The 18046-nt window shown below is 39.0% G+C and overlaps 1 protein-coding gene across 3 annotated transcripts in view; it reads left to right on the top strand.

Moving 5' to 3' along the window:
* The window catches only part of TFB1M (transcription factor B1, mitochondrial), a 79688-nt gene that overhangs the window by 8545 nt on the left and 53097 nt on the right, over positions 1–18046 (top strand). The window contains exons 1-2 of one of the 3 annotated variants that reach the window (XM_060616984.3): positions 6124–6359; positions 9350–9501. In XM_060616984.3, the coding sequence (XP_060472967.1) occupies positions 6227–6359; positions 9350–9501 (285 nt within the window). In that variant the 5' untranslated portion in view covers positions 6124–6226. Of the gene's footprint in view, positions 1–6123; positions 6360–6990; positions 7098–9349; positions 9502–18046 lie in introns of those variants that run through there. The other 2 variants (XM_060616985.3, XM_060616987.3) reach the window with 2 other exon arrangements.

Below are 18046 nucleotides of genomic sequence, written 5' to 3'. Positions count from 1 at the left end.
AGCCAGTTGTAAATGCAGGTTTGGAGCTGGAAATACGTTTGAGAAGCATCAGTACAAAAGGGGCACGCAATCCGTGAAAATTAATGAGATTGTCTAGGAAGAAGCCGGAGAGAGAGAAAAAAAGATCTCGCACTGAGCCCTGAGAAATGATATACTTGAGAGTTTGGGTAGAAGAGAAGGCGGCTCCTGAGGCTTTAGTAGAAGTTGAGAGAACAGAGTGCTCCAAAGAGGGGTCAACTGCCAGCCATTTCAGGAGTCAACACAGCCGAGAGTGGAGGTGTGTGGATGTGACAGTCACATGGTCTGAGCTCGAGCTTCTTCTCAGGGAGGAGCTACATGAACTTGGACACTCAACTTCTCTGTGCTCCGGTTTCCTCATTAGTAAAAGGGGACCATATGTTTAGAAAGTTAATATGGGCACGGCACCTAGAATTTGGCAGGCTACGTAGTAAGTGTTGCTAAATCGAACTACCGTTGTTCCACATTAAGTAAGGTGAGAATAGGTAAGTGTCCTTTGGATTTGGAAACACGGGGATCCTTGGGACTCTTGATGTTAGTCACATTAGAGGCAAGGATGGAGTGGGCTCAAGTGTGGACGGGAAATGAGGAACAATGGGGCTTCCTTCTTCAAGATGAGGCTAAAGTGGGAGGGGCTAACAGTGATTTTTCCCTCCTCCTTTCTCCTGAGCATCCACTGTGATATCTGAAGCAGGAGTGACCCATCTAGACCCTCATCTCAGGTGAGGGGGGTGGGGAAGTTGCCCACCTAGAGTTCTGACCACGATGTCTGCCTGGTCCCAATTCCCAAACTGGAGAACATCATCATCAACCGGAATGATGAATAAGAAAGTTTGTTCTAGGTCACTTCACCCAATACCCAATAGCTGAAATTCTCTAGGGGAAAGACAGTTCAAATTGGAAATGCAGAGAATAGTGAGGAAAGTATTAATTTGGGATGATTTGGGGGAGGGGAAGTCTAGTAGGGTAGAGGAATGTGGTTAAGTCCAACAGCACTCTGAAGACACCAGGCTCCATGTGGCCCAAAAGGGAAATGAAAAGATGCCAAAAGCCCACTCTGGCTCTCCTGATCAAGGTTGAGCAAGACTCCCCAGCCTTCTTCCTCTTGTCTTCACCTGCTCCTTCTCAGTTGGAAGACTAGGCAGCCAGTGGCTGTGAACTAATTCCAACATACTAACTGGTACAGAAAAAGGCAGATCACAGGCCAAGGTGCACCCGGGGCCACTGCCTACATCATTTGGTTTCCAGGGCTTGAGGTGGTGATGGTCAAGGAGGGAGGACCTAGAACAGAGAAAGAAGGAACAGGTGTGGCCTTATTTACTAGTCCACTCATCGTCCTTTTGCTGCAGAGGGACAGAGCTGTCACCAAGATGTCCAAGGAGGCCCATAACTGGTTGAACCCAGAGCAACTCCCTTCCCAGAGCAGTTCGGTCCTGCATCAGTTTTTAAATGCACGGAAAAGGCTTACAGGCAAATGTATTCATGTTCACAGTGTTATTTATTCTTAACCTTTTTTTTTTTTTTTTTTTTTGCAATTAAATGTTGAGGTTTAGGCTAAAAACTATTAATATAATGAAGGCTAATTCTTTTTACAATGCCTTTAGCATGTGCTGATTTTTTTTTTCTTCACTCACAAAAAGGTTTTGCTTTATTGTGCAGGGGAAAAAAAAAAACCCAAAACCTACCCACAGCTGAGTCACCCTGAGTCAAAAGTGTTGTCTATCCTCATCACCTTATTAGGATACTTGACAATAATTCACAGATCTTTGGGGATAATCAGCAGGCTTTCCAATACTGCCCAGAATAGTGGTAAACACTGTATTTTTAAAAACAGTGTAACTGTTACATGGTTCCCTCAGGCAATTAGCCGGTGTTGCTTGCCCTACAATGCCCTGCTTCTATCCCCAGAGAATAAGCATTTGGTCTGTTCAGAATTATCGTGTATTTCCTTCTTTCCTCTACATAGGTCACTAGATTCCTTTGTGAACAGTGGGCATCAAACAACCATTAAAAAAAAAAAAAACCTATGTACAAAATGCAGCCGTTAATATTTCTCAAGAGCACTGAGTTGTATTGAGTCATATTATGTGAAATTATAAAATACAATCAGAAAAGGGCACTTCACATGCCATCACAGTCATTTTGTAAAGTTCAGTTTGGTAATTCTGAGCCGCATTTAATTTTCTCTGAAAATTCCCACACGGCAGAAAGATATTGCTCTTTGTGGCTTTCAAGTCTATTTCAGAGAACTGTAAAACCACCACCTTTTGGAATTAGCACTGTTCCTATAAATAGACACTACATCACTTATACCAAATAAAGTCACATAGGCGTTTTCATTAATATGAATGCTAAAATAATAAGTGGTTTTCCTATATAACCATTCTGGGATTTATGAAAATTAGAATTCTGCATTATAGTTTGGTCTGAATCATTTGTAGTTCTTCATCTTCACTGATAGGGGGGGCTAGTAATTTCTGTATTAATTATAATATTTTAGCATGTTAAAATCTATATCTAGATGAAACAGATACTTCAAAGCTTCAAAACTGATGAAACTGCATACTTCTCTTTTAAGGGATAAAACCATTTGCATTAATATGTGAAATATACTACTAAAACACCCCCTGCTGATTTCATAGGCTTTGCAGGGAGTTATGCATAATTTTCTGAAAATTAAAGGACTGAGGATCAGTATTTATGAGATCTCAAGAACTATTAAAAACTTGGAAGATTCTCCTAAAATGGAATTTTAAAAATTCAGCTCAACAATTATTTAACACACGCCAGAGGTAAAACAGCAGAGTAAACTCAGAAGATCAGAGTTTGAGATTCAGCCTCATGCTTATCCACACCATAATGGTGCTCATCTAATATCTTTGCAAACCTACAACACAGAATTGAAATGAGAATTAAGTGAAATAACTTGGGAAACTGCCTTGTAAAATAATAGCATGTAACCTCAGAAATGCTGACTGCTGAATGTAGCATGCTTAGGACAGGAATTCTCCTATTTGGATGTGAGGATAAATTCTCAGGAATCCACAAATTCTCCATGTAAATGTGTTTTCACTCCTTTTAATTTTGTTTGTGTTTTTATGTTGGTGTTAATCTTTTTTTAAAAAGTTCATGGAGCACATTCTAGATCATCGGAATATCCTCCTTGCAACTGCCATGCAATATACATATTCGAGATAGTATTTGTGCCAAGTAATTCAGCTTCATTTGTTTCCAAGCTAATGAAAACAGATACAAATGGACTTTTTTTTTAAAATTTTTTTAACGTTTTATTTATTTTTGAGACAGGGAGAGACAGAGCATGAACAGGGGAGGGACAGAGAGAGGGAGACACAGAATCTGAAACAGGCTCCAGGCTCTGAGCTGTCAGCACAGAGCCCGATGTGGGGCTCAAACCCACGGACTGCGAGATCATGACCTGAGCTGAAGTCAGCCCTTGAACCGACTGAGCCACCCAGGCGCCCCCGATACAAGTGGACTTTAATTTGTAGCTTCCGTTTTCCTCCAAGAGAAAGGCAAGGCACGTGGGCAACAATTCTGAGCAAAGATTTGGTGGTAATGTAGATCCAGAAAACTGATGAGAAAATCATTACATGGCACACCATAACCTTAGTAAGCTGAACTTTTAAGAGAACAAAATCTTGCCAGTCTGCATTAAGAGCAGTGATTTAACACCCTGATTTAACATCATTTGCACTGATGTTGTAGCTTTGCATATATTTATTGTAATTGTTTTAGTTAAATAACCATATGAAAACTGTAAACCTAAGCTTATACTCAGATTCAAATTCCATTTATTTAAATAACATTATAGGGGCGCCTGGGTGGCTTAGTCGGTTAAGCGTCTGACTTCAGCTCAGGTCATGATCTCACAGTCCGTGAGTTCGAGCCCCACGCTGGGCTCTACTGACAGCTTGGATACGCTGACACCCAGAGCCTGCTTCGGATTCTGTGTCTCCCTCTCTCTCTGCCCCTCCTCAGCTCATTCTCTGTCTCTCTCTGTCTCAAAAGTAAATAAACATTAAAAAAATTGTTTTTAAATAACATTATAAAATTAACATACATTAGTTAACTTAAAAATAATTTTAATATTTGAGGGGTGTGGCCCATGAAATCAGAACTCAGAAAAGAAAACACTCTAGTTAAATCTTCTTTCTACAATTTGCTGTGTGATCCTGGGTAAGTCAAATGACTCCTTAACAGTAAAATAAGGATAATAATTTCATTCACATAGGAACACTCTGAGGACTAAATGAAATAATTAATGTAACCGTGAACGAATGTCTTCCCAGGTATGGTATGTTGTGGAAAATAAAGACACTGAATCAAGAGTTTAGGCTTCCAAACTACATTTCTATGCTGCCTTGGGCAAACTGCCTTATCTCTTTGAGAGTCACCTCCCAATTTTCTAAAGCTAGGAGGTATGGCAGATTATCTCACAGTTCTTTTTAATATTGCTGTAACAGAAGGTAGTTGTTTGGGTTTTCTATTGAGACTTCAATGGAAATTCCATTCATTTGATTTCACTCATATCATCTCCCCAGTTATTTGGTTTTCCATTAGCTTGATTTTCAGCTTACTTCTCTGAAAACTTAAAAAAAAAAAAAATGTTATGATTTACTGTGGTCAATGCAGCAGTTTGCAAAACCAGGGTCAGAAAAGCTAAATTCTCTTATCTAGCAGAGAGATTTCAGTCTTTCTTTGCTTTGTTGTTTTTTCTGTTATAATAGAAAGACAAAACTCAGATTTGAGTCTTTGTACTTAGATGTAACCATTCAAGGCAAGTCAAATGATCTCTCTACCTTGACTACACTGCTTAAAAAGCAGGCTCTGGACACAGACTTGTGGATTCAAATCCTGATTCCACTACTTATTAGCTATGCAGCCTAGGAAAAAAAATTGCTGAACCTCTCTAAGCCTTTATCTTTTGTAACAATTAATGGGATAATAGTTGTAAAGCACCCAGCTGTGAAGCGTGGTATTTTTGGAAAACCTCAGGGAATGTTAGCTATTATTAGTATTGTCACGTTTATTTCCCTTCCTTTTCATCCTTACCTTTCCGGTTATGCAAGAGACTGCAATACTTGGAGCATGGAGGGGCAATAAGAAAGCTCTGGGAAAGTAAACAAGGAGTGGCAACTGGTAGTCAATGCAAAGGCAGAGGACTAGAAAGAACCGCCACCATACATGTCCAGAAACTTAGACTGGATCTGGGTTCCACAATTTTCTAGCTTTGTGAATATCAATTAATTTATATCACCTACGTTTTTGTTTCCTCCTCTCTGACCTGAGACTAGTAATGTAAGACTGTTAGCGAAAGGCTCAAAAACCGATATTCAATATACATGACTTCCTAAACTCTCAACAAGGCGGCTTTCCTCCTTGACAGAATATGTTTAGAAGGGTCAGAAGAATTGGATTCTACTTCTAGCCTTCTCACTTTTGTACTGTGTTCAAACCCTTTAACTTTCTGGGTCGCCTTCATCTGCTACATCATTACAGTAGTAACGACCACCATGGATTGCGGGCTTACCGTATGCCATGCATTGCACTATGTTCTGAATCTGCACACAGGGCAACTTTCTCATTTAGTGCTTGCAATTTTAAGCAGATATTATCCATTTCACAGATGAAAAAACTAAGGCTGAGAGAAGTTAGAAACCTGCCATCCGGCACCTGCAGTGCTAAGGTTCTAAAACCACCCACCATAAAAGAGAATTGTTAGCCACCAATAGCTTTGCCTCTAATCACTGGCTTTCCCACAATTACCCACAGAGAAAGTAGGCACGCCCACCCTCCAGAATTCACCACGGCGTGTGCGGGGCTCCACCCATCCTCATATCCGCGCCTGCGCTTTCCAGTCCAGGCCCCGCCTCGCCCCGCCTCCGCGGGCCGCTCTGGCCACCTCCCACCCGGGAGAGGCCCCGCCCGCCGAGGGAAAAGTAGCGCACACCCAGCCTGCACCGCGCTTAGCTAGACGCGGAGCCGGAGCTCTGGGTGCACCCGGATTTCCTGTCTGCCCTCTTCGCTTCCGGCGAGGCACATCCGACCAATGAGGTGGGCTGGGAGGCGGGCTCGGAGGCGGGCCTTAACGCTCCCAGACTCCCGCCACCTCCCTCTCCCTTCCCCGACGATTTAAGAACAGCGTGAAAAAACTAGCCAAGCGGCTTGGGTGGTTTCGCGGGGCCTTATGGCTGCTTCTGGGACGCTGAGCACTTTCCGCCTTCCGCCGTTGCCCACGATTCGAGAAATCATTAAGTTGTTCAGGCTGCAAGCGGTGAAGCAGCTATCCCAGAATTTTCTCCTGGACTTGAGGCTGACAGGTGGCTGTCTTCTCAGTGCTCCCCGGCTGTCTTCCCCGCATCCCTGGGGGACACGGGCCGGGGGTCTGCGCGCGGATCCTGCGGGCGGGTATCTGGGGTCAGGCAGTGTGCAGCGGGCCTTAGGTCAGGTCCTTCTACCGCTCTGTGCTAAAGAACTCCGGAGCCCCGCCCAGGAGACGCGTGGAATGCGTTGTTTGCTCGCGGAATGGCGTGGCCGGGGGGTTGCCGTGGGCCAGGGGAAGCAGGTGGTACAGACGCCGAGCAAACCCTGGGGGAGGCAGGGGTCGCGTATCGTGTTAGGCGGTTGTGGAAATGCGAGTCTTGCTGCATTAACACTAGGTTTGATTTTCATGCAGTCCGAAGTTAGAATTTGAATTAGTGCGGGGAGTTCTTCGAGAACACGTCGGAAAGTGGGTCGCTCATGGGATTACTTAGTTAAACGCTTACTTGTTGAATGCAAAACCCGCGGGGCGCAAATATTCAGTAAAATACACGTCAAACAGACTACTTTGTGCTAGTGCTGGAGGTGCAATTTGGGAGTGAACAAGGCAACGTCTTTCCGCAAGGGGCTTACGTTTTTTAGTAGGTTTACACTGTTCCCGTCCCTGATTTTAAGTCGCTTTTTGTGAGGTAAAATTCACGTGCCATCGAATGAACTCGTTTGAAGTGCAGAGTCTGGTGACAAACGTATGCATGCGTTTAACCACCGCTCCTGTGTCTTAGTGATACTTCTAAAAGGTGAGGTTGCAAGACTAACCTGTCTTACAAATGTGTCCACTAATTCACTGTTGCAGTAGAGTATTTGAGATACTGATATTCCATTTGGCCCCCTTTAGGAGCTAAAAAGATCAACGAATCCTACTCAAGAAGTTCATTTTCAATTAAAGGAAGTAGAGTTTACAAAGCACAATAACGGGATGTGGAGTCTTTATTCTGCCAGTAGAAACTAAGCTTCAGGTTCTCCTATGTTAATTGGAGGAGGGCCCCTCCTTCCAGAGCGATAAAGGGTTATCTGCTTCTAAAATTCTTTAGTCCTAGAAATGACCAGAGCCAGCATTGCTAGTTGTTAGTCACATATGATAGACATAAAGCACCATTCTCAAGGCTGAAAATAGAGATCTTTGTATGTATGTTTTTAAATGTTTGAGAGAGCATGAGCAGGGAAGAGGGAGAGAGAATCCCAAGCAGGCTCCATGCTCAGCCAGACTCAGGGCTCCCCATCCCTCGACTATGAGATCATGACCTGAGCCAAAATCAAGAGTCCGAAACTTAACCAACCAAGCCACCCAGGTGCCCGGATCTTATATTTTTAATATAAAAAAAATTCTTCATTTATAGTATCTCATGTGAGTCTTTGTTCTCCCCGGGGATAAATTCTGGAATCTAGGTACTATTCCCTCTTCTCTGGGAACCAGAGTAAGAGATTAAAGTACCTGTCTGCGGTGGGAAGCTCTGGTGGGAGCAGATGCTTGGTGAACTGACAGTGCCTCTTTGATACTCATTTGTATTTGAATGTGCCTGAAAAGTTTGAGGGCAGAGCCCCTGACCTGCCTACCATCCTAGCTCTCCATTAAAAAAAAATGAGAATATTGAATTCATTACGCCTTTTCCTTCTGAAAGGGATAATAATCATCCCTGTACCCTCTGAAGGGCGTTGGTCTGTAATGGAGGAAGGATTGCTTTAGAATTTACACCTGAGCTGGAGTCCCTTCTCTCCCATTTGCTTTCTACATGACCTTGCCCAAATGAAACAAATGAAAAGTTAAATTGGGATAGTAGTTCTTAATGTGTTGGAAGGATTGTTGAGATGCGTGGGAGAAAGCTTGTAAACCACCTAAAACAAATGGATGGGGACGTGTACTAATTCCCTCCCAGCCAGTCAGAAGGCAAACTATTTTTGGATGGTTGAAAGACTATTACTGCGTTTAAGCCTACAAAAATGGGACTGTACAATCCCAGCGAACACTGCAGAGAAGTGCTGGTGTGTTTTCAGTGGCTAAATTCCCACTGTCCCAGGAGCCCCAGTTACTTGGATTTTATTATCTCCGTCAGTAAGACCAGCCCATTGTATGTTATTCCAGAAGTGATGATCGATTGCCACAATCCTTTTCATGATTTCTTAATATCTGCTTACTTAAAGAGGCTGATTAATTCAAAACATTAACTTTTCCATATCAATTTGCATATTTGCAAAGTTTAAAAAACTTCCAGGTATAAGTTTAGCTTTTTCCAGAAAAGTGACCAAGAATCTGTAAATTTCTGCTAATCCTATGATCTAGGAACTTGTTGCTATGGCCATGTTGACCAGCTATATGTCTATAAGTAAAAAGGAGACTGCCATTACTTTTTGCTTTTTTTTTTTTTTATTTTTTTTTTTATTTTTGGGACAGAGAGAGACAGAGCATGAACGGGGGAGGGGCAGAGAGAGAGGGAGACACAGAATCGGAAACAGGCTCCAGGCTCCGAGCCATCAGCCCAGAGCCTGACGCGGGGCTCGAACTCACGGACCGCGAGATCGTGACCTGGTTGAAGTCGGACGCTTAACCGACTGCGCCACTCAGGCGCCCCTACTTTTTGCTTTTGAATTTATAACTGGGAGCAGTAGAAATTCTGAATGTGAAACTGGTCTTATTCAAATATTCAGTACCTGGCAAGTGTAGAGAGATGGTGTAGCTGGTCAGTTGTTAGGAATTGATTGGTTTGGCAGAGGAATGGATAGAAAATACAGTGTTTAACTACATTTAAGTTAGGAAGTTTTGTCATAATCCCGTTTTTCCTAAGGGACTGATACAGTTCAACTATAATGTGGTAGAATATTGGATGGCCACTACATGTTTATTGCTTTAGGCTAAGAGTTAAATAACTAAATAAATATGGTGTAAAGGATTAGTTGAGTCATGGTTGATAAGAATTTGTGGAGATTATTTTTTTGTTAACTTCTATACATTGAAATTTGTCCAGATAATTACAACTTTTTTTTTCTCTCCTAGATAAAATTGTAAGGAAAGCTGGTGATCTGACAAATGCTTATGTTTATGAAGTGGGCCCTGGGCCAGGGGGAATCACAAGATCCATTCTCAATGCCAATGTTACTGAACTTCTGGTGGTTGAAAAGGATAGTCGATTTATTCCTGGATTACAGGTGAGATACTTAAAATGCCTTTTCTAGGAGGTAAAAACCCAATTGAAATCTTCAGTCCATGATTCTTTAACCTCAGTATATCCAAAGATTGTGTAGGTTGCTCCTCAAACTGTGGATCTCCAGATCCTTTTCCAGAGATTCTGATTCTATGGTCTGGAGAAGTCCAGGAATTGCATTTCTAACAAGCATCCCCACATGGTCTGTTGACCACTATTTGAATAAACCTGCTTTATGTATTAATGTTAACCTAGTTTTGTGTGATCTGTTTTTTTAATCTAATAGCCATGTATGTTCTGGCCCATTCCTTCAAAACTAAGGAAAATAATTAACGCCAGTAATGACCCCGCTATTGGCATGACTTCTGAGAACTTCATTTAGATTCAGAAAATCCTTTCTATAAGCAAAAGATGGAGAAAACCGAGGTTTCTTTTAAAGGAGACTAATTGTCAAGCTTAGGCATTTCTTAAGAATTTCTTAGGCAAAGAAGTGAAGTGGTACCACTGTGCACGTAGAATTAAGATGAGGTTTGAATGAAATGAAACAATAGGTGCTGTTATATGAGAAATACTTGAAGCAGTTGGGCATGTTTCCGAGGAGAGGATCTTTGAGTGAGGGGATTCAGAGCTGCCTGTGAAAGGTGGCAGTGAAGAAGATCGCTTATTTTGATTTCTAGAAAAAAAAAAATCCTACAAATAGGTAAGAATTGAGGGAGGCAGATGTGGATTTAAAATAAGGTGGGACTTACATTTTTTTAAGTGGTAGCAAAGAGTGGAACCCATATATCAGGGATATTGTAAAGGGAATTCTTCACAGGGGGCACTTAATGGCTTAAGGAACTTTGATTCCTCTGTAATTCTAAAAGTTTAGAAGAGCCCTTAGTCTTTGGCTTAGATAAGTAGCAATTTATTGAGTGTAACTGAAAAATAAAGTTATCTGCGTTATTACTATCATACAAGAGACAAATTGGTTTACAATTGGTACGTCCTAATGCTTGTGTATGCAACAATTGAAAAATGTTTAATTTCTGCCAGAACAGTTTGAGGAAGTTTGTTTGAAAATCTAGGGCTTTGTGTGCATGCGATGGGTTTGTTTTTTTTTTTTTTTTTTTTTTAAAGGAGTTTTTATTTATCAGATTTTATTTGGCTACATCTAGTTTTTGCTTTAAAAAGTTATATAAAATTTAGTTTTATCTAATTTTTATACTTTTGACAGAATTGGTTTTCGATTTATAACTTTATTTTGGGATTGCCATATGGTGCATATTCCTTGATCAAATATGGAATTTAATACTGATTTTTTGCTTTGAATTACTTTCTTTCAAGAACTGTCTGCATCTCAGAAGTGAAAGTGGGAATATTTTATTTTCAGTGAGATCATGAGATAATAAAAAGAAGCTGAAGCACACTATGTCATTCCCTTCAGGTTTTTTCTTTTTAAGTTTTATGTATTTATTTTGACAGAGAGAGAGAGAGAGAGAGAGAGAGAGAGAGAGAAAGCATGAGCAGGAGAGGGGCAGAGAGAGGGAGAGAGAGAATCCCAAGCAGGGTCCCGGCTGTCAGTGTGGAGCCTGACGTGGGGCTTGAACTCACAAACTGAGCTCATGACCCGAGCTGAAATGAAGAGTCGGTAGCCACCCAGGTGCCCCTCAGATTTTTTCATCTAGCCCTTTCTGGACATAAGAATACTCTTCTGACTTTATTGCCCTTGAAGAGACTTCCTAACCCTCAGTCTTCCCATCTGTTATGTGCAATTCTTTCTCATAAGGCAAGGGGGTGAATCAAATTTCTGTTCATCCCCACCTTAATTTGCACACTCTCCTCTCTGATCCCAACAAAAGATGTGCGAAGAGGGGCTGTTTAAAAGACAACTACACCCTTCTCTTCAAATGCCTGCCCCAGCCCCTGCACTCCTAACCCCTGCCTTGTTTTATTTATCTCGTTGGATTGATCATCATCGGATACATTTTCTGTATGTTCTTATTTGTTATCTAACCCCCCCCCCCCGCCTGGAATGTACTGGAATGTAGTGCAAAGAGCATAGAGATTTTTGTGTGTTCCCTTCCGTGCTGTATCTCTACCACATGCAACAGTGCCTGGAGTATAGCAGGTGTTCAATAATGTCTTAAATGGGAAAATAAAAGGTTGACTTTATGTGTCTATCTTAATCAGCCAACTAAATGTGTCATTTTTAAAATTTTTTATTTATTTTGAGAGAGAGGGCGTGCGTGCGTGTGCCCATGAACGGGGGAGGGGCAGAGAGAATCTGAAGCAGGCGCTGCTACACTGTCAGCACAGAGCCAGACCCAGGGCTCATCTCACGACGGTGAGATCATTTAATCGCGAGAATGAATAATTGTGTGGCGTTGGTTATTTAAAAAGTTTTGTGACCTTTTTTCTGAATACAAAGATTTGTTTCAAGGTAAATTACTCTGCAAGAAATGTGTATTTGTCTTCTTACCTGTTTCTGTAGAAGAAGCAAAGTTAATTCTTAGTGTCTTATATGCAGGAAAAGAATTTGCCTTAAAAAGAAATGTTGGGTACTAAAATATCACATAGATTTCTTTTTCCTGTAAAGAACGTTTCAATATGTAAAACCACTGTCATTTAGAGGTACTAAATTAATCATGAAAATGAATAAAGGCAGAAGGTGTGATCTATTTAAAGGATTCCATTTTAGTGCTTTCTGAGCTAATAGAATTACTTTTTAAAGAAATTGTAATAATTTATAAAATGTCTTCTAGCTGAAAGTATGTCATTTGTGTCTTGATCCAATTCTTACAATATCATCTTAGGATCTTATAAGGCATCTTATATCTCACTATATAAGGCATCTTACTTATAAGGCATCTTATATCTTAATATATGAGGCATCTTAGGATCTTACTAAATACAGTAGTATGTTACTAACACAGTTACTAACACAGTACTAACATACAGGTTTCACCGTCAGCATGTTGTAAGGTAAAAAACATGTCTGATATGTGAAAGTACTATAATATAGCTTTGTGTTTAAAGAACACAGACTGCAGCATCAGATTGGGTTTGACTTCAGGCTCTACCATTTACTGGGTGTATGACTTTGGGCAGGTAACTATGTCTCAAGGCCTCAGTTTGCTTGTAGGATAGTAATGAGGATTAAATGAATGCCTCATACTTAGTTAACCATGCAATATATTTTTCGATATAAGTAATCAATTAAATTATCCCTGTGCCTTGGGCATTTCTATTAATTAAAGATTGATCATGAGACTGCTAATCTGGAAAGAGGTAGAGGAGAAAGGTTATTCCTTTGGATCACTGGAAAATAAATCCCTAGTGCTGTGGGAATGTTGGAGCTTTGTCCCACCTCCTTGAACCAGCATTGGACATTCAGGGTTTCTTTCTCTTAATATTGTAGCATTCTCTTGTGATTATGCATTGGGGGGGGGGGGGGGGCGAGGTCTTTATTATTTTTTAGTTATTGTTACATTTCTGTGGCTGAGCCAATTGTCTCTGCTTTGGAGGGGAGTGAGATTTTTTTAATACCTCAAAGAACTTGAAATCTTCCCCCGTTTCTGAATTGGAGATAACGTCACAAATAACATGTTCTCCTTGAAGTAAATAATCTGGGTTCTTCATTTTTTGTTTTAAGGATTTTGTATATTAATAACAATATGGAGGGTTTACTGCACTGAATACTTTGTTCTACAGCTTTATTGAGTTATTAATGTTCAGTAAACTGCACATGTTGTTAAAAGTGTACAGATTACTGAGTTTCGACAAATACATAATCTCATGAAACCATTACCGTAATCAAGAAAATGAACACTCATCACCTTCAAGATTCCTCATTTTCCTTTATAATCCAGCCCTCCCTCTTCCCTTTCCCTGTCTTAGGGCAACCACTGATCTGCTTTGTCAATATAGGGAATTTCCATTTTTCAGAATGTTATATAAATGAAATCATACAGTATGTGTTGTTTTTTTTTTTTTTTTTTTTGTCTGATGTCTTTTACTGAGCATGAGTATTTTGAGATTAATCCATGTTGCAGTATTTAGCAGTAGTTTAATTTTTTTTTATTGCTGACTAGTTAGTACTCCACTGTATGGATATACCAAATTTATAAATCCATTCACCAGTTGGTGGACTTGGAGTTGTTTTTATTTTTTGGCAATTACGTATAAAGCAATCATCAGCACTCACATGCAAGTCTTTGTGTGAGTACATACTTTGATTTCTCTTGAGTAAAGAGCTGGAGGTGGAATGTCCGAGTCTTATGGCAGGTGTATGTTAAACTTCTTGTGAAACTACCAAACTGTCTTACAAAGTGGCTGTACCATTTATCATTCCCACCGGCTGTGCGTGAGAGTTCCCGTGGCTTCACATGCTTCTCACACTTGGTGTGGTCGGTCTTTTTAATTGTAACCATCCAAGCGAGTGTATAACAGTATCTTACAGTGTCTTAACGTAGCTTTTATATGCATTTTCCTAATCAGTAATTTTGGGCATATTTTCGTGTGTTTATTTGCCATCTGTATATCTTTTTGGGGAATCGTGCAAATATTTTGAGCATTTTTTGTTTTGTCTTCATATTATTGCATTGTAAGAGGTCTTTATGTAGTTTAGATACAAGTTCTTTGTCAGCTACGTGTTTTGTAATGCTTTCTCCTCAGCTGTGACTTACCTTTTCATTTTCTTAGACATTTAACAGTGTCTTTCAAAGAGTAAAATTTAGTTTTAATAAAGTAAAGTTTATCAGTTGTTTTTCCTTTTGAGTTTGATGCTTTTTGCATCTTATGTTAAAGATAATGGCCAAAACAAGAACTAAGAATTTCCATGTTTTCTTTTAGATGTCTTAAAGTTTTAGATTTTGCACATAGGCTTATGATACATTTTGGGTTACCTTTTGTATGTAGTGTGAGGTGGGAGTAGAAGTTCATTTTTTTGCATCATTTGTTGAAAATTGTTTTTCTTATTGAATTGGCTTGGTAATATTGTCGAAACTCAGCCGGTCTTATGTACACTGGTCTGTTCCTGGACTTCCAGCTCTTTTCTATTGTTCTAGATCTCTCTTTTCATGGATACCAACCTGTATTGATTACTGTAGTTCTATAGTAAGACTCGAGAGCAGGTAATTTGAGTCTTCCAACCTTGCCTTTTCCAAAATTGTTCTTGCTATTCTACGTTCTTTGCATTTCCATATAGTTTTAACATTAAATCATCAATTTCCTCTTTTTTTTTTTTTTTTTAAACTTGATTAAAACTCTAGATCACTTTTAGGAGAACTGGCATCTTAATGATCTAGGCTTCTAATCTTTAAACATGGTATATTTCCCCATTTATTTAGATTTTCTTTAATTTCTGTCAGCAGTGTTTTACAGTTCTATGTATTCAAGTCTTACACATCTTTTGTCAAATTTATCCCTAACTATGTCCTGTTTTTTGATGCTATTATACTTGGTATTGGTTTTTAATTTCAATTTCCATTTGTTTGTTGCTACTATGTACAAATATCATTTGTTTTGGGAGTGGACTTTGTGTCCTCCAGCCTTGCTGTGCTCACTTATTAGTGGCTATTTTGTAGATTTCTTAGGATTTTCTGCATGTATTATCATTTCATCTATAATAAAAACCATTTTACCTCCTCCACTTCAGTCTGTTTGCTGCTATTTCTTTTTGTCTTGGCTAGAATCTCCAGTACAGTTAAACATCCTTGCCCATTCCTGATCTGAGGGAAAGCATTCAGACTACCGCCAGTACGTATGATGTCAGTTGTAGGTTTTTCCTAGATCTCCTTTTTCAGCCTGAGGAAGATCCTTTCTGTTCTAGCTACCTGAGAGGTTGTGGTGTTTGTTTTTTTAATATATATATTTTTTAAATAATTTATTTGCAAAAATACTTTTTCTGAGTTTATTGAGATAATCATATGGCTTTTTTTGTTTTTAGTTAATATAGTGAATTATATTGATCTTTTTTTTTTTTTAATGGTAAGCCAACCATCCATTGAATCTGTGGTGATAAAGTCTCTCTCATTCCGGATATTGGTATTTTGTCTCCCTACATATTGGTCAACTTTATTGATCTTCTGAAAAAACAACAACAAAAAAAAGCTTTTGATATTGATTTTTCTGTCTTGTGTTCTGTTTTCTATTTCACTGATTTCTGCTCTGAAATCTTTATGTTCTTCCGTTTCCTTGAGGTTTAATTTGTTCTTTCTATATTTTTTTAAGGTGGAAGCTGAGGTTTTCTCTTTGAAGCCTTTCTTATTTTCTTATAGATGTTAAGTGCTATAATTTTCCTCTCAATACAACCTGAGTAGAATCCTACAAATTTTGAGGTGTTGTGTTTTCGTTTTCATTTATTCAAAATACTGATTTACTTAAAAAAAAATTTTTTAGAGATTTTATACCTAAAGAAAGATTTCTAAAAGAAGTTGAGAATTTCCAGATAAACCTTCAATTCCAGTTTCCCTTTTAATTTCTTAATTTGACTTCTTAGAGTATTTAGAAGTGTATCATTTAGCTTGTTTTCCAGATCTCTTTCTGTTAACTGATTTTTAACTTAATTCCATTGTGATAAGAAAACTTACTTTGCATGACTTAAAATCATTTTAAATTAATTTATACTTGTTTAATGGTGTAACACATGATCTATCTTGGTAAATGTTCCTTATGCAGAATATGCCTTCTGCTGTAAAGGATATACATTCTTCTATTGGATGCTATGGAAATTTCAGTAAGGTCAAGTTGGAGTTATTCAAGCCTTTTATATTCTTAGAGATTTCCTATTTGTTCTGTTGTTAAGAGAGGGGTATTGAAATCTCTTAAGTGCAGATTTGTTCGTCTGTCCTTGCAGTTCTCTCAGTTTTGCTCTCATCTATTTTGAAACACTGTTATTAGGTGCATAAACATTTAGGATTGTTAGGTCTTAATGACAAATTGGCTCCTTTATCATTATGAAATGATCATCATGATCCTTGGTGATATTCTTTCCTCTAAAATCTACTTTGATAATAACATAATCATGCCAGCTTTCTTTTGATTAATGTCCATTTCATCCTTTCCTGTATGTCTTCATATTTAAAGTCGATTTCTTATCGACAGCATATAATTGGGTCTTGCTTTTTTTCTCACCAATCTGACCATGTCCATTTGTGTACTGGTTTTCTATTGTTGCTGTAACAAATTCCCACAAACACAACAGCTTAAAATGACACACATTTATTCTGTTAGAGTTCTGGGGATAAGAAGTTGAAATGAAGGTCAGTAGGGCCGTGTTCCTTTTCTGGAGGCTTCAGGGAAGAATTTTTTTTTTTTTTGCCTTTTCCAGCTTCTGGAGGCCACCTGCATTCATTAGCTCATGGACCTCTCACTTCCACATCTATCATTGACTTTGATCCTTCTGACTCACTCTTTTAAAGTCTTTTGTGATTGATTATTTTGGGTCCACCCAGATCATCTAGGATAATATCCCCATTCTGAGATCTGTAATCACATCTGCAAAGTCCTTTTACCATATAAAATAACATAGTCACAGGGATTAGGATGTGGGCATTTTGTGGGGCCAGTATTGGGCCTACTGCAATTTTTATCTACAACTCTTTGTTTTGTTATTTTTAGTAGTTTATTGAAGGTATATAGTATACATCTTTAACATATCCCAGTTCACCTTCAAGTAATAAAATACCACTTCATGTATAGCATACAAATCTTAGAATAATGTGTTTCTCCCTGCCAGGCCTTTGTACTGTTGGCGTCCTGTGTTTTGCTTCTCCATGCTGTAAACTTCACCGTATAATGTTCTTTTTGTTCTAACAGTCAATGCTATATTAAAGAGGTTTCAATACAGTAGACTTCTGTACAATGTGGGGGTTAGGGGCACTGACCTCTGCACAGTTGAAAATCCACGTATTACTTTGTACTCCCCAGAAATTTAACTAAAGCCTACTATTAACCAGAAGCCTTACCAATAACATAAACAATCACTTAACACATTCTTTGTATGTTACATGTGCTGTTTATTACAGTAAAATAATCTAGAGAGAAGAAAATCATATCATATTCCTATTATCCTAATCATATTAAGAAAATCATAAGAGAAAATACATTTATAGTACTGTAAGAAATCCGCATATACATGGACCAGTGCAGTTCAGACCCTGTTGTTAAAGGGTCAGCTATAATAAGAAAAATTGTTACATATTTACCCATATGGTTACTGTTCTGAGTGCTCCTCATCCGTATGTCCACCTAGTATTATTTTCTGTCTACCTGAAAGACTTTCTTCAGCATTTTTTGTAAGTTTTGTGGAACTTTCCGTGTTTGTATGTCTGAAGAAGTATTTTATTTTGCCTTTGTTGTTGAAAAACATACTGGCAACTGTTTTCTTTTAGCACTCTAAAAACGTGGCCCCACGGTCTTCTCACTTGCATTGTTTCTGACCAGAAATCTGTTGTCATTCTTATCTTTGCTCCTCTGCCTTTTTTCCCTGGTTGCTTTTGAGATTTCTCACTGCTTTTGAACAGTTTCATCACGGTGCACCTTAGTGTCCTTTTCTTCGTGTTTCT

The sequence above is a fragment of the Panthera onca genome, chromosome B2, assembly GCF_046562875.1.
Source record: "Panthera onca isolate mPanOnc1 chromosome B2, mPanOnc1 haplotype 2, whole genome shotgun sequence".
In the NCBI taxonomy this organism is placed as follows: Eukaryota; Metazoa; Chordata; class Mammalia; order Carnivora; family Felidae; genus Panthera; species Panthera onca.
Note: the sequence above shows the minus strand (reverse complement) of the source record. Positions and strands in the feature narration are given on the sequence as shown.